At 44.1% G+C, this 18,884-nt stretch overlaps 1 protein-coding gene across 1 annotated transcript; it reads right to left on the bottom strand.

The window, feature by feature from the left end:
• Positions 1-13,304: 13,304 nt before the first annotated feature.
• Positions 13,305-14,357, bottom strand: LOC139324580 (G-protein coupled receptor 4-like). The gene has a single exon (XM_070954296.1). The coding sequence runs from the start codon at positions 14,355-14,357 to the stop codon at positions 13,305-13,307; it is 1,053 nt and encodes a 350-aa protein (XP_070810397.1).
• Positions 14,358-18,884: the final 4,527 nt, after the last annotated feature.

Here is an 18,884-nt window from a genome sequence, read left to right as displayed (position 1 = left end):
AAAACAAGATGGATCGATGACATCAGCAAGTATTGCGGGCGCAATTGGCAAAAGAAAACTCAGGATCGTATTGGTTGGAAACACGCAGAAGAAGCCTTCATCCTGCAGTGGATAGACTGGCTAAAATGATAATTATGAGTTGCACAACCAGGATAAACAAATCTGCAAATACTGACTACAATAGATAGGATTTGCCGGTGACATCTCCATTGCTTGGGAGATAACTAATTGGGAGGCTCCTTTTGTGTCCTTGTGAAGTTTCCCACTGACGTGGTACCCAGTTATCTACTTGTGATCGCTCGCTTTCGAATTGTTGGCTCAACAGGAGCTGGAGCATGTGACGGGAGCTCACCCTGTCCCGCGGCAGCAACGGGTCTCGAGCGTGAGCCTGCTGATTGTCAGCCTGGCTTTTCTAACCTTGTGAGACATCATGTTCCACTACTACATAGATTAAATCATGGTTTAGGGTCTGCAGCCTTGAACACAAAGAGCCATTTGGACCCGTTTCCCACAGAAAAGAAAACACTAGGAGCCACAAAAGCTGGGTGGGTGTGGCCAACTCGATGTCACTCACTCCCACCCAGTCACATGACACCCCCACAGCCACACCTACCCATTTTCTGTGGGAAACAGGTATATCTCTCTCTGTGTCTCTTTCTCTCTGTCTCTCTCTCTCTCATCTCTCATCTCTCTCAAGCCAGACGAGGACTGACTGGAAGGGGAGGGCAATGAGTGGGGCCAGCGAGTGGTGGATTCAGCCAATAGGGAGCCACAGCAGAGGGACGAAAGATCCGCATGCGGTTCCGGAGCCGTGGGTTGCCGACACCCGGTTTAGTGCATCGTACTATTCAGTTGGAGATCCACCACGTTGGACACTAATATCCAAATATGGTTTAGCAATGTAAAAGCCGGAATAATTATGGGTTTTTGTTTTTAACTGCTCAATCAGGTCAGTTGTCATCTCTTCAAGGAAGACCAGACAAGGGTGCCAGAGTTATGAATAATAATACGGGTAGTCCTTAACTTAGGTCCACAGTTGAACCCAAAATCTCTGTTACTTACTCTGGCTCTCCATGTTATATGCAATAATTTCTGCCAGCACCACAGTTCAAAGGCATCAATTCTTCTTCGATCAGCCATTCTTAGTGTCCAACTCTTACACTCATTACACTCATACATCCTTATAAGCAGAAGTGGGTTTCATCAGATTCTGACCAGTTCTGGAGAACCGGTAGCGGAAATTTTGAGTAGTTCGGAGAACCGGTAGTAAAAATTCTGACTGGCTCCGTCCCCATCTATTCTCTGCCTCCTGAGTCCCAGATGATCAGGAGGAAATGGGGATTTTGCAGTAACCTTCCCCCGGAGTGGGGTGGGAATGGAGATTTTACAGTATCCTTCCCCTGCCACGCCCACCAAGCCATGCCACACCCACCAAGCCACACCCACAGAACCGGTAGTAAAAATTTTTGAAACCCACCACTGCTTATAAGAAAGACTTGAGGGGAATGTAAAAACCGATTTTCCTTTTATTCAGACCTCTTTGTATGGAGTTAATTGATCAGGGCATTAGGGGGCAGTATTGAGCTGTATCTATTGTCCCAAACTAGGGATTTACCATAAAAACTCTTCCCAACTTCCTTAGCCAGATTACAGTCATACGGGTAGGGTTGCCAGGTCTGCTTCCAAAAAAATAGCGGACAAGCGCTATTACAAACATTTTAACACGTATTAAAATAATCACTTCAAAACTTCACTTAAAATTCAAAACATCAAATATAATAATATGTAAAATATTAAATTACATTTTACTTTGCTGTCGTGTGTATTTTTTATTTGACTGCGCAGCTTTGATCAATTCTTTGTGTTTAAGGAATAATTCTTTAATTTCAGTACAACGTTGAGAAATATTGAAAAATATACAATCATAAAGCTTTTGAATAAAAATAAAGGACCACTATTTTGTGAAAAAAAATAGTGAACATAATGTGAAAAAAGCGGACTGTCTGCTCAAATAGTGGACACCTGGCAACCTTACATACGGGTGACTCTTTAACATTTTTTCAAACCGTAAATTTCCTCTACATGGCTTCTTTAATATATAGATTTAAAATCTCTGCATTTTTTCCCTTGACTTTCTTATTGATAGTGAAGAAAGTTAGCACCCACCCCTCGTAGAAGAATGAAATATTTTAGGAAATATTAAAAAGGCAGAATATTATATTTCCCCTAAAAGAGAAATAGAAATCTTAAGGGAGACAGAAACGCAGCTCCCTGCCACCAGCAGATATTTGGTATCCATTGAGGACTGGGCCAGTTTATCGACAAAACAAAAGACCTCAGCTCCAGGGTGATAGGATTAAGACATGACCCTCCAAGACATAATAGGATTATCTATCAGCAGAACTCATCACATGATACAATCAGTGGTGAAATCCAATTTTTTTTTACTACTGTTTCTGTGAGCTTGGCTTGGTGGGCGTGGTGTGGCTTGGTGGGCGTGGCTTGGTGGGCATGGCAGGGGAAGGATACCGCAAAATCTCCATTCCCACCCCACTTCAGGGGAAGGATACTGCAAAATCCCCATTCCCTCCCCACTCCTGGGGGAAGGATATTGCAAAATCCCCATTCCCTCCCCACTCCTGGGGGAAGGATATTGCGAAATCTCCATTCCCACCCCACTCTGGGGCCAGCCAGAGGTATTTGCCGGTTCTCCGAACTACTCAAAATTTCCGCTACCGGTTCTCCGAACTACTCAAAATTTCCGCTACCGGTTCTCCGAACCACTCAAAATTTCCGCTACCAGTTCTCCAAACTACTCAAAATTTCCGCTACCAGTTCTCCGAACTACTCAAAATTTCCGCTAATGGTTCTCCAGAACCTGTCAGAACCTGCTGGATTTCACCCCTGGACACAACCAAGCCCCGTTCTTTTTGCGACCTGTTTTCCTTGTCACCTTCTGGAAGAAGGCTCCGTGGTACCCAAAGCAGAGCATCTACCGGTAGATTCAGTCACCGTTTTCTTCCATATAGCATCAACCTTGCGAACTCTCAAGTTTCCTCTTTCCGTTACGTATTCAAAATGGACAGTGGTTACAGGTAGTCCTCAACGTACGACCACAACTGAGGCCCCAAATTTATGTTGTTAAGTGAGAAATCTGTTAAGTGAGTTTGCTCCATTCTACTTTTCTCCCCACATTCAACAATTGCTACCTTCCATTGAGGACCTGTATACTGCATGAGTCAAAAAGAGGGCTAGCCTTTGGGTGTCTTGGAAAATAGTTTGACCCCTCCTCACTGTGGCAGCCCCTCAAATATTGGAACATTGCTATCATGTCTCCCCTGGTCCTTCTCTTCACTAGACTAGCCATGCCCAGTTCCTGCAACCGTTCATCGTATGTTTTAGCCTCCAGTTCCCTAATCATCCTGGTTGCTCTCCTCTGCACTTTTTCTAGAGTCTCAGCATCTTTTTTTATAGTGTGGTGACCAAAACTGGATGCAGTACTCTAGGTGTGGTCTTACTAAGGCTTTATAGAGTGGTATTAGTACCGCACTTAATCTTGATTGTATCCCTCTGTTAATGCAATTTAGGATTGTGTTGGCTTTTTTGGCTGCCGCCACACACTGCTAGCTCATATTTAATTGGTTGTCCAACTAAGAGTCCAAACTCCCTTTCACAGTTGCTGCTATTAAACCTGATTTCACCCAGTGTATATGTGGGTTTTTCTTGCCTAAGTGTAATTTATGTATGTTATATATATATATGTGTGTGTGTGTGTGTGTGTGTGTGTATGTATGTATGTATGTATGTATGTATGTATATATATGAATGTATATTGCTATATTTATGTATCGTATTTTTCCGGATTATAAAACGCTCCAGACTATAAGATGCATCTATCTTTTTTGGTGAGGAAAACAAGAAAAAGAAATCTGCCTCTGCCTCCCAGCAATTTACCTCCTTGCAGCAAGCAGCAGAGGCCCGCGCAGCAATAGGCAATGGCAATCCCTGCAGCCTGAAACAGCTGAGAGTCGGGAGGCCAATCCAAGGAACAATCAACTTGTGCTAATTAGGCTGTGCTGAAGCTGAAATGGGCTGTTTCTTCTTGCTGCTTGCTGCAAGGCGGCAAATTGCTGGGAGGCAGAGGCCAAGGGATGGGGCCAGTGGGTGGGCGGGGCTACATTTGGTATATATATGGGCGGGGCTACATTTGGTGTATATGTGTGTGTGTGTGTGTGTGTGTTTCTTCCTTTTTCGTAGGTTTTATGTGTGTTTCTCTTTAGCCAGGTTCTACCTACATAAACCAAGATATTATGCAGCCCTAGTTCAGTGAAATCACAATTCACTAGTTTCTGGGCTTTTTTTCTTTTCTTTCTGGCAGCCAGCAGACCCTTTGCTGCCCATTGGGAGACTAAGATAGATCTATTTCAGCCTTATAAGGCCTCATCAATTAGCCACACCCTCATCTCATGTATCCTCCCTGTAAAGGTACAATATTTGTTTTTCTTTCTTTTTCGTAGGTTTTATGTGTCTTTCTCTTTAACCTACGTAAACCAAGATGAATTGTGATTTCACTGAACTAGGGCTGCATAATATCTTGGTTTACGTAGGTAGAACCTGGCTAAAGAGAAAGACACATAAAACCTACGAATATATATATATTTGTTTTCTCAGGTTTTCGCGGGTGTTTGTATGTAGGTCTTTGGTTATTCGGGTCTTCTCCCACGTAAAATTGGAAGTGTCTTGGCGACGTTTCGACGAAGTCTCATTCGTCATCTTCAGGCTGGTGTTCTCGGCTTCGTGCTTCCAGGAGCAATGTGAGATCGCAGCTGTCTCTTCCTTTTAACTGCTAGTGGGGGTGTGAGCTGATTGGGTGGGAACTTGGCTGTGTTCTGATTGGGTGGAGGTGTGTTCTGATTGGTTAGGGGCTTGGCTGTGCTCTGATTGGATGGGGGGTTGGTTGTGCTCTGATTGGATGGGGGTGTGTTCTGTTTGGGTGGGGGCTTGGTTGTGCTCAGCTTAGTCTGAGTTGCAGGGGGATTTGAGCTGGTGAGCTGCGTTGTTGTTGTTTGGTTTCGTGTTTGTGGCCGTGCGAGCTCTTCATGGTGGGTGTCAGTCTGCTTCATGTATGGATTGGAGGGGTTTAAAGTGGCTAATGATGCAGCTGCGGTCTGGCTTCTGGTCCTTGGTCGTGGCTCATTATCAGTGTGGGTTTGAGTCTGCTTTCTGTGTGGATGTGTGGTGGATGTGTGGCCACGACCAAGGACCAGAAGCCAGAAATAGCTATCTGAGTCTCCCAGAGAGCAACACAGAGTTGCAGTTTGTCAGCAGGAAAAAGGCCCAGAAACTTATGAATGAGATTTCACAGAACCAGGGCTGTAGAACAACTTAGTTTACGTAGGTAAAACCTGGCTAGAAAGAATATGCATATATGTATGTATGTATGTATGTATCTATCTATGTATGTATGTATGTTTTTCTTTTAGCCAGGTTTCTCCTACGTAACCAAAATTTTTCTTTCTACAGCCCTAGCTCAGTGGAGTCACATCCACTCGATTCTGGGCTTTTTTATTTTTAAAGAAAAATCGCAATAGCCTTCAAAATTTTTTATATTTATACAAAGTCAGCTTATTGCCCCCAAAATCTGGGTCCTATAAGACGCACCCAAATTTTCACCCCCTTTTAGGGGGGAAATGGTGCATCTTATACTCCGAAAAATACGGTATGTATATAGCATGTGTATATATGTGTTATGAGAGCAAGGCAACAGAATTTCGTTTTTAATATGGGCCGGTCTTCTCGCACTAAAAAGAATGACAATAAAGTTATCTTTTTTTTCCTTGCAAGCCCTGACAAATGAAAAAGAAGTTTTTGATAATTTGCAGTGAATTTGTGGCTCCTGCTGCTTCTTCATTGCAAGGATGACTTTTAATATTGCCTCAAGACACAAAAGCATTCACCGTGGTGACACAAAAAGCAATTTTCCATACCTACCCACATAAAAGCAACCCGACATCAGGGCCCGGAGCAGACAGAAGATATGAAACTGCTAACTTTGGTTTCAGTCTTTAGAACTGTTGTGGAAAAATTGAGACTGAACAACATTCCTGGGTCAGCCAGAGTCAGTTTATTTCGCAAGTTTCAGAGCCAGATTTGTATCTGAAACTTTGAACAAGGAAAGAGCTCTGATACCTCTGTTTTTATACATTTCTAAGACAAAGGATTCGGTGAGCTCATCCAGGTTTCCATATATGGTTAACATGAGCTCATGCATTTTCCATATATGGTTAACATACACTTGTTATATGATAATTGACACATTTCCTAATTACTAAACCATTAGTAAACCATTATTTTCTAGTTTATAAGATTATCTTAGCTACACAACTTTTCCTTAAGTGCTGTAGTTGCTAATGGGAGATTTATTGCTGTCCTTAGGTAAATTTATTGGATTAAGTAACTCTTTGTAACATATATATCCTTGTCTTTGACGGTGAGGCCCCTCAAATGTTTTCCATATGGTTGTCCTTCCGTGACATCTAGGTCTCATCAGAAGATATATTACCACTTAATGGGGTTTAGCTGACTTTAATATAATCTCCAAACAAGCACTTTTCTCTCTTATAATAATGTGAATAGAGAGGGTCTCTTAGAGTTCATGTAGCTAAGCACGTTTTTTCCCTTATAATAATGTGAATAGAGAGGGTCCTTTAGAGTTCATGTAGCTGACTCTGTATGATTCCTATTTTATTCACATTAGAACTAAGTTTTCTTCTGACCTCAGAAGGAAATTCTCAAAACATCTGGCTTGTGTTGCATGTTTGGGAAACACAAAATGGCACTTTTGAAGTCGGGAGGTTCAAATATTTGGCACATCCCTCTTTCAGGTTTCACACAGAATCAGCTGTAAATATCAGCTGTCCAGTCATTTAACTGTCCGGTTATTTAGCATTCAACCAATGGAACAGATTTGCCTTCAGAAGTTGTGGGAGCTTCATCACTGGAAGCTTTTAATTCCTTTTAAATCACCGGAAGCTTCTACAGAGGAATCATTGAGTCTGTCATCTGCACCTCTATAACTGTCTGGTTTGGCTCTGCAACCCAACAAGGCAGACACAGACTTCAGAGGATCATTAGAACTGCAGAAAAAACAATGGCTACCAACCTGCCTTCCATTGAGGATCTGTATACTGCACAAGTCAAAAAAAGAGCTGTGAAAATATCTACAGACCCTTCGCATCCTGGACATAAATTGTTTCAGTTTCTACCCTCAAAACGATGTTAATAGAGCAGTGATAGCTAACCTTTTTGCCATCGCGTGCCAGGAAGGGGGGGCGGGAGAGGTTCGCACACGTGCATGCCCACACCCATAATTCTATGCGCCCCGCCCTGCACATGCGCGCCCAGCCCCCCCTCCCCCCTTGCTCCTGGCCCATTTTTCTTTGTCACCTTGTTCCAGTTCCTCTCTATGCATCTGGGGAGGGCAAAAGCAGCCTTCCCCACCTACCCCCAGGCCCTCCGGAGGCAGAAAATAGCCTGTTTCCCTACTTCTGGTGGGCCCAAAAGGCCTGAAAATCAGGTGGCCGGCACGTACATGCACGCCAGAGCTGAGCTGCGTGCCCACTGATATGGCTACACGTGTCACCTGTGGCACGTGTGCCATAGGTTTGCCATCACGGTTATAGAGCATTGCACACCAGAACAACTAGACACAAGAACAGTTTCTTCCCAAATGCCATCACTCTGCTAAACAATTAATTCTCACAACACTGTCAAACTATTTACTAAGTCTGCACTACTATTAATCTTCTCATTGTTCCTGTTACCCATCTCCTCTCACTTATGACTGTGTGACTGTAACCTTGTTGCTGGTATCCTTACGATTTATATTGATTGTTTTGTAATATGAGTTGATTGCTTATTTGTACCCTATGACTATCACTAAGTGTTGTATCTTATGATTCTTGATGAATGTACTTTTTTATGTACACGGAGAGCTTATGCAAATTCCTTGTGTGTCCAATCACACTTGGCCAATAAAGAATTCTATTCTTTTCTATTGTAACTGTCCAGTCATTTAACATTCAACCAATGGAACAGAAGTTGCCTTCAGAAGTTGTGGGAGCTTCATCACTGGAAGCTTTCAAGAAGATACTGGACTGCCAGCTGTCAGAAATGGTGTAGGGTCTCCTGCTTGAGTGGGGGGTTGGACTAGATGACCTGCAAGGTCCCTTCCAACTCTGTTAATCTGTTAAAACTCCAGTCCAGGAATTGACTTTGAATTGTCCCAGATGTGATCTGGCAAGACAAAAATAAATCCATGTACACATACAAAATTACCCCAACACTTCTCAATCTTGATTACTTGAAGATGAGTGGACTTTGACTCCCAGAATTCCCCAGCCAGCACAGCTGAGGCTGGGGAATTCTGGGAGTTGAAGTCCACCCATCTTCAGGTTGCTTCTGTAACACAAAGGAATCAAACAGAGATAGTCCTCAATTGACGAACACAATTGAGCCCAACATTTCTGTCGTGAGGTGAGACGTTGGTTAAGTGAGCTTTGCCCCGTTTTTTACAAACCTTTCTTGCCACCGTTGCTAAGTGAATCACTGCAGTTATTACGTGAGTAACAAGGTTGTTAAGGGAATCTGGCTTCCCCATTGAATTTGCTTTTCAGGAGGTCGCAAAAGGGGATCTTTGGCAAAGAGGTTGTTAAAAAATGCTTTCAGAAAGCTCTGACGATCCCAGCTGAGTTGCTTGATCGGCAGAGGTTTTTTTATTTTAAATGCCTCCGACGATCCCAGCTGAGTTGCCTGATCAGCAGAGGTTTTTTTTTTCTTTTAAATGCCTCTAATGATCCAAGCTGAGTTGCCTGATCGGCAGAGGCTTTTTTTCTTTTAAAAGCCTCTGATGATCCAAGCTGAGTTGCCTGATTGTCAGAGGCATTTAAAAGAAAAAAAGCCTCTGCCGATCAGGCAACTCAGCTGGGATCGTCAGAGCCTTTTGAAAGCATTTTTTCTACAACCTCTGAAGAGGTTGTAGAAAAAATGATTTTAAAAGCCTTTGACGATCCCAGCTGAGCCACGCAATCAGAGGCTTTTTTTTAATTATTTTTAAAAGCATTTTTTTCAGTCGAAGAGGTTGTAGAAAAAATGCTTCTAAAAGTAAAAAAAAGCCTCTGATGATTGTGCGGCTCAGCTGGGCAGGAGGGATGTGTGTGGTAGGGATTTTTGCTACCGGTTCTCCGAACCACCCGCCTCCATCGCTACCGGATCAGGCGATCCGGTCCAAACCGGGAGCATTTCACCCCTGATATGAACCCTTTGCCAAGCATCTGAATTTTGATCATGGGACCATGGAGCTGCTGCAATGGTCATAAGTGTGAAAAACGGTCATAGGGTCACTTTTTTCAGTGCTATTCACTAAACCTTGTAAATTGTAAGTCGAGCGCTATCTGTAGAGGTTGATATCTCTGGATTAATTCTAGGAGGTTTTTTTGCTTCCTGCCTTTTTTTTGGTGAAATTTCAGGCCAATTTCTTAGAAAAGGAGCATGTTCTATCTATGTTGACAAGACAGAGCCTTGGTGGTACAGGGGTTTAAAGCACCCTGTTATTAAGCTTATTAAGACCAGCTGCCTGCAATTACTGCAGGGTTCGAATCTCGCCAAGGCTCAAGGTTGACTCAGCCTTCCATCCTTTCTAAGGTAGGTGAAATGAGGACCCAGTTGTGGGGGCAATAAGCTGACTTTGTATAAATATACAAAAGGATGAAGGCTATTGCTGAGCACATTGTAAGCCGCCCTGAGTCTTCGGAGAAGGGCGGCATATAAATCAAATTAAAAAAAAAACAAAAAACAGTTCTTTTCTTGAAACCGTCAGTTCTGGCATTTCCACCTTTCTTCCTTCTCCCTACAGGTAGTCCTTGACTTATGGCCACTTGTTTAGCGACCGTTTGAAGTGACAATGGTAGGAGCTGGAAAAAAAAAGTGATTTACAACCGGTCCTCGTACTTATGGCTGTTTTCAGCATCTCTGCAGACATGACGCTTACAATTTAGGCACTTGACAGCGGCTGTATGTTTGAAAAGTCTCTGACGATCCCAGCTGATTTGCCTGATCGGCAGAGGCTTTTCAAAGCATTAGAAAAAATGCTTTGAAAAGTTTTTTTTTTAAAAAAAAAAGTTGGCCACGCCCACCCCAGTCACATTACCACCTCCCCCCACCAACCCACGCCCACAGAACCGGGAAATGCCCACAGAAATACAAAATTTGTAGTAACAAATTTTACATTTCACCCCTGCCTCACCCCCTACCTTTACAATGCCTCTTAGCCTTGTGAGGGATCTCTGTGAGTTCACAAATTCTGGAATACGTATCCCAAAGAGAAATAATTAATATAAAATATAAAATAATCTGAATTCTGCTGGATGGAGCCAATGGACGACTTTGTCCATTATTCTGTTCACACGCATTGCAGGCAGTCCAGAGGCTTTGGGGTATTTATATTTACATCTAGAACGCTGTTGGAATCTTTTCCTTATATTTTTTTTCAATACATTTAAAATGAAGGAGTGACAAAAGATTGTATAGGCAGTAATAATACTATTTTAAAAAAGGAAAAGGCTGGCTTGTTGTTGTTGTTGTTGTTACTTGTGAAGTCGTGTCCGACTCATCGCGACCCCATGGACATCGTTCCTCCAGGCCTTCCTGTCCTCTACCATTCTCTGGAGTCCATTTAAGCTCACGCCGACTGCTTCAGTGACTCCATCCAGCCACCTCGTTCTCTGCCGTCTCCTTCTTCTTTTGCCCTCAATCGTTCCCAGCATTGGGCTCTTCTCCAGTGAGTCCTTCCTTCTTTTTTGTTTTTTCCTCCCTTCATCACTTTTCCTCCCTTCCTTTTTCTTCTATCTCCCTCCCTCCCACCATCCCTCTGTCTTTCCATCCATCCATCCATCCATCCATCCATCCTACCTTCCTTCTTTCTTTCCTCCCTTCCTCCTGCTTTTCCTCCCTCCCTCCCTCCCTTCCTTCCTCCTTCATTCCTTCCTTCCTTTTGTTGTTGTTGTTAGTCGCGAAGTTGTGTCTGACACATCGCAACCCCATGGACATCGTTCCTCCAGGCCTTCCTGTCCTCTACCATCCTCTGGAGTCCATTTAAGCTCACGCCGACGGCTTCAGTGACTCCATCCAGCCACCTTGTTCTCTGCCGTCCCCTTCTCCTTTTGCCCTCAATCCTTCCCAGCATTTGTTTGTTTTGTTTTGTTTATTAGATTTATATACCGCCCTACTCCCGAAGGACTCAGGGCAGTGAACAGGCACAGAATAAAATACATAGATATAAAAGTTAGAAACATAATTAAAACCAGATTAAATAATTTAGCCCAAGACAATTAAAAATCCCAATAATTTAAAACAGATTAAAATTTCAATTTAAAAGAATTTAAAAGAAAAGGGGAGAAAATTAGGCTAGGCCGGCTTGCTGGAATAGGAGGGTCTTAAGAGCACGGCGGAAAGTGCGCAGATCCGGGATCCTCCATATCTCCGGGGAGGGGGGGCTCGTTCCAGATAGTGGGTGCCCCCACAGAGAAGGCCCTCCCCCTGGGGGCCACCAATCGACATTGTTTGGCTGACGGTACCCGGAGGAGCCCCTCTCTATGAGAGCGTACCGGCCGGTGGGAGGCTGTTTGTGGTAGTAGGCGGTCCCGTAAATAACCAGGTCCTAAGCCATGGGGCGCTCTAAAGATGGTAACCAAGACCTTGAAGCGCACCCGGAAGACCACCGGGAGCCAGTGCAGCTCGCGCAGGAGAGGTGTCACACGGGAGCGCCATGTTGCTCCCATAACCACCCACGTGGCCGCACTCTGCGCCAGTTGGAGCCTCTGGGTGCTCCTCAAGGGGAGCCCCATGTAGAGAGCGTTACAGTAGCCCAGGCGGGAAGCGCATTAAGCACTTCTCCAGTGAGTCAATAAATAATAAATAATAAAACCAATAAATGAGCATTTCATGTAACAGAACCAACGTAAAGGAAGACATATAGCTTGTGTATAGGAAAACATACATATAGGAAAGGTAAAATGCTGCATTATACAAAGCATTGTGGTTAGGCGATAGGTAACGAAACATCTGTTTTAACAGAATAGGAAAGGAAGCAAGTACTGCACAGGGGAAAAATATTCATATTCATAACTCTGGTAATAAACCAACATATTCTATTCTATTCATAATGACGGGCCAAATCTTTAAATTAAAAATCTATTAGAAGGGAATCAGAGGAGCAGTCCATCCAATGTTACCATGAATAAATATATTTTCTTCAATCTGATCATCTGCTGTGTTTTGCTCTTGGATTCCCAGCTGGGATTCCTATGAAATGTGGGAACAGTAATGTCTGAATCTCTTTTTAAGAAGAGATTGGACAACCATGTGTCTGAAATGGTACAGAGTTTCCTGCTTGAGAGGGGGGGGTTGGACTAGAAGACCTCCAAGGTCCCTTCCACCTTCTATTCCACAGGTGGCACGCGGAGCCATATCTGTGGGCACACGAGCATTGCCCTAGCTCAGCTCCAGCACGCATGTGTGTGCCAGCCAGCTGATTTTCGGGCCTTCTGGGCCCACCGGAAGTTGGGAAACAGGCTGTTTCCAGCCTCCGGAGGGCCAACGGGGGGATGGGGAAGGCCGTTTTCGCCCTCCCCAGGCTCCATGAAAGCCTCTGGAGCCTGAGGAGGGCGAAAAAACGGGCCTACTGGGCCCACCGGTAACCTTTTTGCCGTCGCATGCCAAAAGCAGGGGAGCACGGTCGAGTCGCGCGCACATGCAGGGGGGTCATGCACGCATCCATGGGGGGCAGTGGGAGGGCATTGAATTATGAGTGTGGGCACACGAGGGCGCGACTCTCCGCGCTCCCCCTATTTTTGGCACGTAACGGCAAAAAGGTTAGCCATTACTATTCTATTCTATTCTATTCTATTCTATTCTATTCTATTCTATTCTATTCTATTCTATTCCACTCCACTCCACTCCACTCCATTCCGCTGCATTCCGCTTCATTCCGTTCTATTCCTTTCTCTGTTGTTCTATTCTATTCTGTTCTATTCTATTCTATTCTATTCTATTCTATTCTATTCTATTCTATTCTATTCTATTCTATTCTATTCTATTCTATTCTAATCCAATCCAATCCATTCCATTCCATTCCATTCCATTCATTTCACAGAGGATCAGAAATCAAAGTAGCATTCCAATTTTCTCTCCCCCACCCTCCCACCCCTACAAATAGGCTCAGTGAATAGATTTTTCCACCCGTAAGATTATGGATCTGGAAGCTGTCTGGGGTTTTCATAATGCCTAAATGTTGAGGAGATCCTTGCTTCCGACGAGAGGCCTTTCCTGTTGGCCCTGGAAAACAGGCACCGTCTGAAATCCGTCTGAATATCTTTGAGGAGGAGGTTATAGAAAAGGGGATCCAAGATGTTGTCCAAAAGGGAGAGGCACAGAGTTGCGTGCTCGTAGACAAAGATGGCTCTCAGGGAGTCGCAGACCTCCGTGGAAGGCGTTCGGACTTCCAGCAGGTATCTATAGTACGAAACGACCTGGTAAGGTGTGAAGAGGAGGAAGAAGAACGTAATGAGGAGCGAGATGAATCCAGACATTTGCGTTTTGACTCTCTTCTCCAGGGAAACCACTTGCCGGATCTTGAAGAGGACAGTGACGTGGAAGAAAGCCATGAGGAAGAGCGGGATGACGAAAGAAAAAGCCATAATGCTGACCCGGAAGTTGGCGTAGTCGCGATTCAGGATGGAGCTGTCCACGCAGCTCTTCTTCCCTCGTTCAAAAGTACGGATCTGCAACCCGACGCCGACGGCGCAGAGAGTCAAGTCCACAAGCCAAACCAGGATGCTGATCTTCACCGCGCCTGGCACGGTCTGCGCCCGGTGAAACCGGAGCGGGTGCGCCAGGCCGAGGTACCTCTCCATGGCGATGAGGCACAGAAAAGTGTTTTTGGCGTAGAAATTTGTACGGAAGGCCACGCCGATCAACAGGCAGGCTTCTTTCCCCAAATTCCACTCGTGATTGTTGTGGCTGTAATACATCCAGAAAGGCAGGGTTAAGATCTGCAAGAGGTGAGCCACCACCAGGTTCATAATATAAACAGAAAGGACCACCGATTTCTTTAATTGGTAGATCAAAGCCCAAAACGCCAAGATGTTCAGCGGCAGGCCGAAGGCCACTATTACGGAATACATGGGGATTTTAAAGGTCTTGGTGGCATTCAGAGGCATAAAAGGACACTCGTCGTCGCTGCTGTTGTCCATGCTGTTGTTGTCCATGGCGCCAAACGGAGAGGTTGGGTGGGATGTCATTGAACTTCCGGCTTGTCTGCAGACTTGGTGTAAAGGTTCTGCCCTTAACACACTTCCTTTCACTTGTCTTGGTGAAGACAGTTGGCTCGCTCTTCTAATCCAAACCACGTTTTCATTATCGCAAAGAAACCAGGAAAAAGAAAAAAAAATATGAACGTAAATTCAGATTTTCCTTGACTGGTAGATAAAGATAATCAAAGGCAGAAGCCTTAAGGTGGAATTGAAATAAACAGGAGATTGTGACACATTTCTTTCTCTCTCTCTTTCTCTCTCTCTCTCTTTCTTTCTCTCTCTCTCTCTCTCTCTCTCTCTGTATGTGTGTGTGTCTCTCTCTCCCTGTTTCTCTCTCTGTGTCTCTATCTCTGTCTGTCTCTCTCCATCTCTCTCTCTCTCTCTATCTCTCCCTCCCTCTCTCTCACTTCTACACTCAATGTCCATCCATCACTCTCTCTCCGTCTTCTCTCTCTCAGTCTCTTTCTCATCTATCAATCGTCTGTCTGTCTGTCTGTCTATTTGTCTATTTATCTATCTATCTACCTATCTACCTATCTACCTATCTACCTATCTACCTACCTACCTACCTATCCATCATCTATCGATCCACCAATCCACCCACCCATCCATCTCTCTTGGTCTCCTATCTATCTATCTATCTATCTATCTATCTATCTATCTATCTTCTATCTATTTATCTATTTGTCTGTCTGTCTGTCTGTCTGTCTGTCTGTCTGTCTGTCATCTATCGATCCACCAATCCACACATCCATCCATCTCTCTCGGTCTTCTCTCTCTGTGTCTCTTTCCTATCTATCTATCTATCTATCTATCTATCTATCTATCTATCTATCTATCTATCATCTATCTATCTGATCTATCGATCCACCCATCCATCCATCCATCCATCCATCCATCCATCCATCCATCCAGGTGCAATTCTGACATATTATCCAAATTTATGTGACACAGTTGCTCAGAACAAGCTATTTCAAGCTATTTAGCTCTCATCAACTAGCCATACCCTTACAAGGATTCTAACTTGGGCTGCCTGCATGTAAGGCAGTTGTATTAACCTCTGAGCCACAAGTTCTCCTCCCTTTATCAGCTTGAGCCAGGGGAGAGATTAAGTGTTTTTCTACCCCAATATGGGAGGGAACGTACTGCTTCCCTTTCGCCTTTCAGCTCCAATCCAGGAGCCCTCAAGCAGTCGCATTGAGCATGATGAGCACTAAATAGCTTGAAATAGATCTATACTAGTCTCCCTTTATTTCTTTATCAGCAAATATAAATTTGGTATAAAATGGTTTGTCGGGGATGCGACTGCTTGAGGGCTCCTGGATTGGAGCTGAAAGGCGAAAGGGAAGCAGTATGCTCCCTCCTATATTGGGGTAGACCAGGTGCTTCGACAGAGAAACACTTAATATACACTGCTCAAAAAAATAAAGGGAACACAAGCAGAAGACATCCGAGATCTGAATGAATGAAATAGCCTTATTAAATACTTTGTTCTTTACATACAGTAGTTTATGCACTGATCAAACAACTAAAGGGAACACAAAACTACTGTATGTAATGAACAAAGTATTTAATAAAGGCTATTTCATTCATTCAGATCTCGGATGTCTTCTGCTTGTGTTCCCTTTATTTTTTTGAGCAGTGTATATATATATGCATATTCTTTCTAGCCAGGTTCCACCTATGTAAGCTAAGTTGTTCTTCAGCCCTAGTTCTGTGAAATCTCATTCACAAGTTTCTGGGCTTTTTGTATCCTGCTGAAAAGCAACAACTCTGTGCTGCAATTTGGGAGACTCAGATAGCTATTTCTGCCTTATAAGGCGTCATCAGTGAGCCACACCCTCTTCTCAAGTATCCTCCCTGTAAAGGTACAATGTGTCTTTTTCTTTTTTCATAGGCTTTTATGTGCATATTCTTTCTAGCCAGGTTCCACCTATGTAAGCTAAGTTGTTCTTCAGCCCTAGTTCTGTGAAATCTCATTCACAATTGATACAAAAAGCCCAGAAACTTGTGAATGAGATTTCACAGAACTAGGGCTGAAGAACAACTTAGTTTACATAGGTGGAACCTGGCTAGAAAGAATATGCACATAAAAGCGTATGAAAAAAGAAAAAGACATATATATATATATATATATATATATATATATATATATATATATATATATATATATATATATATATATGAGCTATATATATATGAGCTATATATATATGAGCTAAACATTAAATTCACGGTTTGGCTAAACGCTCTGTACATGACAACGAGACCATATTTGAAATTCTTTGCCTCCAAAGCATTTGAAACAAGGATCTGTGTTGGCCGATCTGTGACCCAGGCAAGTCTGGTTTGCTCGACAACCGTAGCTGACTTAAGTTGTGGTTCAGGAGGCGGTGCGATCAAAATCACTCAGCAGTAGAGGACTTGGCGAAAAGGTTCCTCTTTGAGGAAGATGGGCAGTTCAGAAATGTGAAAAATAGATGTGTGTGTTTGTGTGTGTGTCAGAGAGAAAGAGAGAGAGAGAGGCAGAGGGAGATCGGGAGAGAGAGATGGAGATAGGAGGACATGGAGATAAATATAGATAGATCATAGATGGTAGAGAGAGAGGGAGGAAGATAGGGAGATTAGGATAGATAGAGATAGAGATCTAAATAGAGATAAAGATAAATGAGAGGGGAGAAATAAATAGATATAGAGACAGAGAGAGAGAGAGACAGAGATGGAGATAGGGGGATAGGGAGATATATATATATCAAGAATAGAATAGAATAACAGAGTCGGAAGGGACCTTGGAGGTCTTCAAATCCAACCCCTTGCACAAGCAGGAGAGATGTACCATTCCAGACAAGTGTCCAGTCTCTTCTTCAAAGCCTCTAGTGATGGAGTACCCACAACTTCTGGAGGCAAGTTGTTCCATTGGTTACTTGTTCTAACTGTCAGGAAATTTCTCCTTAGTTCTAAGTTGCTTCTCTCCTTGATTAGTTTCCACCCATCGCTTCTTGTCCTACCCTCGGGTGCTTTGGAGAATAGCTTGACTCCCTCTTCTTTGTGTCAACCCCTGAGATATTGGAAGACTGCTATCATCTCTCCCCTAGTCCTTCTTTTCATTAAACTAGACATACCCTATTCCAGCAACCATTCTTTAGCCTCCAGTCCCCTAATCATCCTGGTTGCTCTTCTCTGCACACACGCACACACACACACCTGTGCGCACAAACACACGTACACATATATGCATAGATAGATAGATCATTAGATGGTAGAGAGAGAGAGAGAGAGAAAGAGAGGGAGGGAGATAGGGATAGAGATAGAGATACAGCTCATCTGTCTGGAACCCGCACTGCATATCAGACATAAATACAATCTAGAGAGTCCAGGGATATTTTACGAGATGTGTCCTCCATTCCTCTACCTGCAATAAAATACCTTATGCCACCAGACTCCAAATTTTGGGCTTAGACAACTTAGAACTATGCCGACTTCAGTCTGACCTAAGCGTAGTACATAAAATTATCTGCCACAATGTCCTTCCTGTCAATGACTACTTCAGCTTCAACCACAACAATACGTGAGCAAATAATAGATACAAACTCAAGATAAACCACTCCAAACTCGATTGCAGAAAATACAACTTCAGTTAACAGAGTGGTCAATGCCTGGAATGCACTACCTGACTCTGTAGTTTCTTCCCCAAACCCCCAAAACTTTAACCTTAGACCAGGGGTGGGTTCTACTTACCGCCTTGAAAGAGGCAGTAGTGAGGCCCCTCCTCAAGAAGCCTTCCCTGGACCCGGCTGAATTAGCCAACTATCGTCCTGTCTCCAACCTCCATTTTGTGGTGAAGGTTGTTGAGAGCGTGGTGGCACGACAGCTTCCCCGACACCTGGATGAAGCTATCTATCTGAACCCGTGCCAGTCGGGCTTCAGGCAGGGGTACAGCACAGAAACGGCACTGATCGCGTTGGTGGATGATCTCTGGAGGGCTCGGGACAGAGGTTGCTCCTCTGTCCTAGTCCTATTAGATCTCTCAACGGCTTTTGATACCATCGACCATGGTATCATGCTGCAGCGGTTGAGAGGGTTAGGAATAGGGGGCACCGTTTTGCAGTGGTTCTTCTCCTTCCTCTCCGACCGCTCGCAGTTTGTGTTGGCAGGAGGGCAGAGGTCGACCTCGAGGCACCTCGCATGGGGAGTGCCGCAAGGGTCGGTCCACTCGCCCCTCCTGTTCAACATTTATGTGAAGCCGCTGGGTGAGATCATCCGTGGTTTTGGGGTGAAGTGTCATCTGTACGCTGATGATACTCAGCTGTACATCTCCACCCCAGACCACCCCAACGATGGCCTTGATGTGATGTCTCGCTGCCTGGAGGCCGTGCAGGTTTGGATGGGGAGGAACAGGCTCAGACTCAACTCTTCCAAGACTGAGTGGCTGTGGCTTCCGACATCCCAATATAGTCAGCAGGTGCCATCGCTGACTATTGGGGGTGAATCTTTGCCCCCCACAGAGAGGGCTTG

Source organism: Pituophis catenifer, unplaced genomic scaffold, assembly GCF_029215685.1.
Source record: "Pituophis catenifer annectens isolate HBS135680 unplaced genomic scaffold, rPitCat1.0.hap2 SCAF_15, whole genome shotgun sequence".
NCBI classification, from domain to species: Eukaryota; Metazoa; Chordata; class Lepidosauria; order Squamata; family Colubridae; genus Pituophis; species Pituophis catenifer.
Note: the sequence above shows the minus strand (reverse complement) of the source record. Positions and strands in the feature narration are given on the sequence as shown.

Bases quoted from the DNA above. Each gene is read 5' to 3' on its own strand.
- LOC139324580 (XM_070954296.1), bottom strand. From the start codon at position 14,357: ATGACATCCCACCCAACCTCTCCGTTTGGCGCCATGGACAACAACAGC.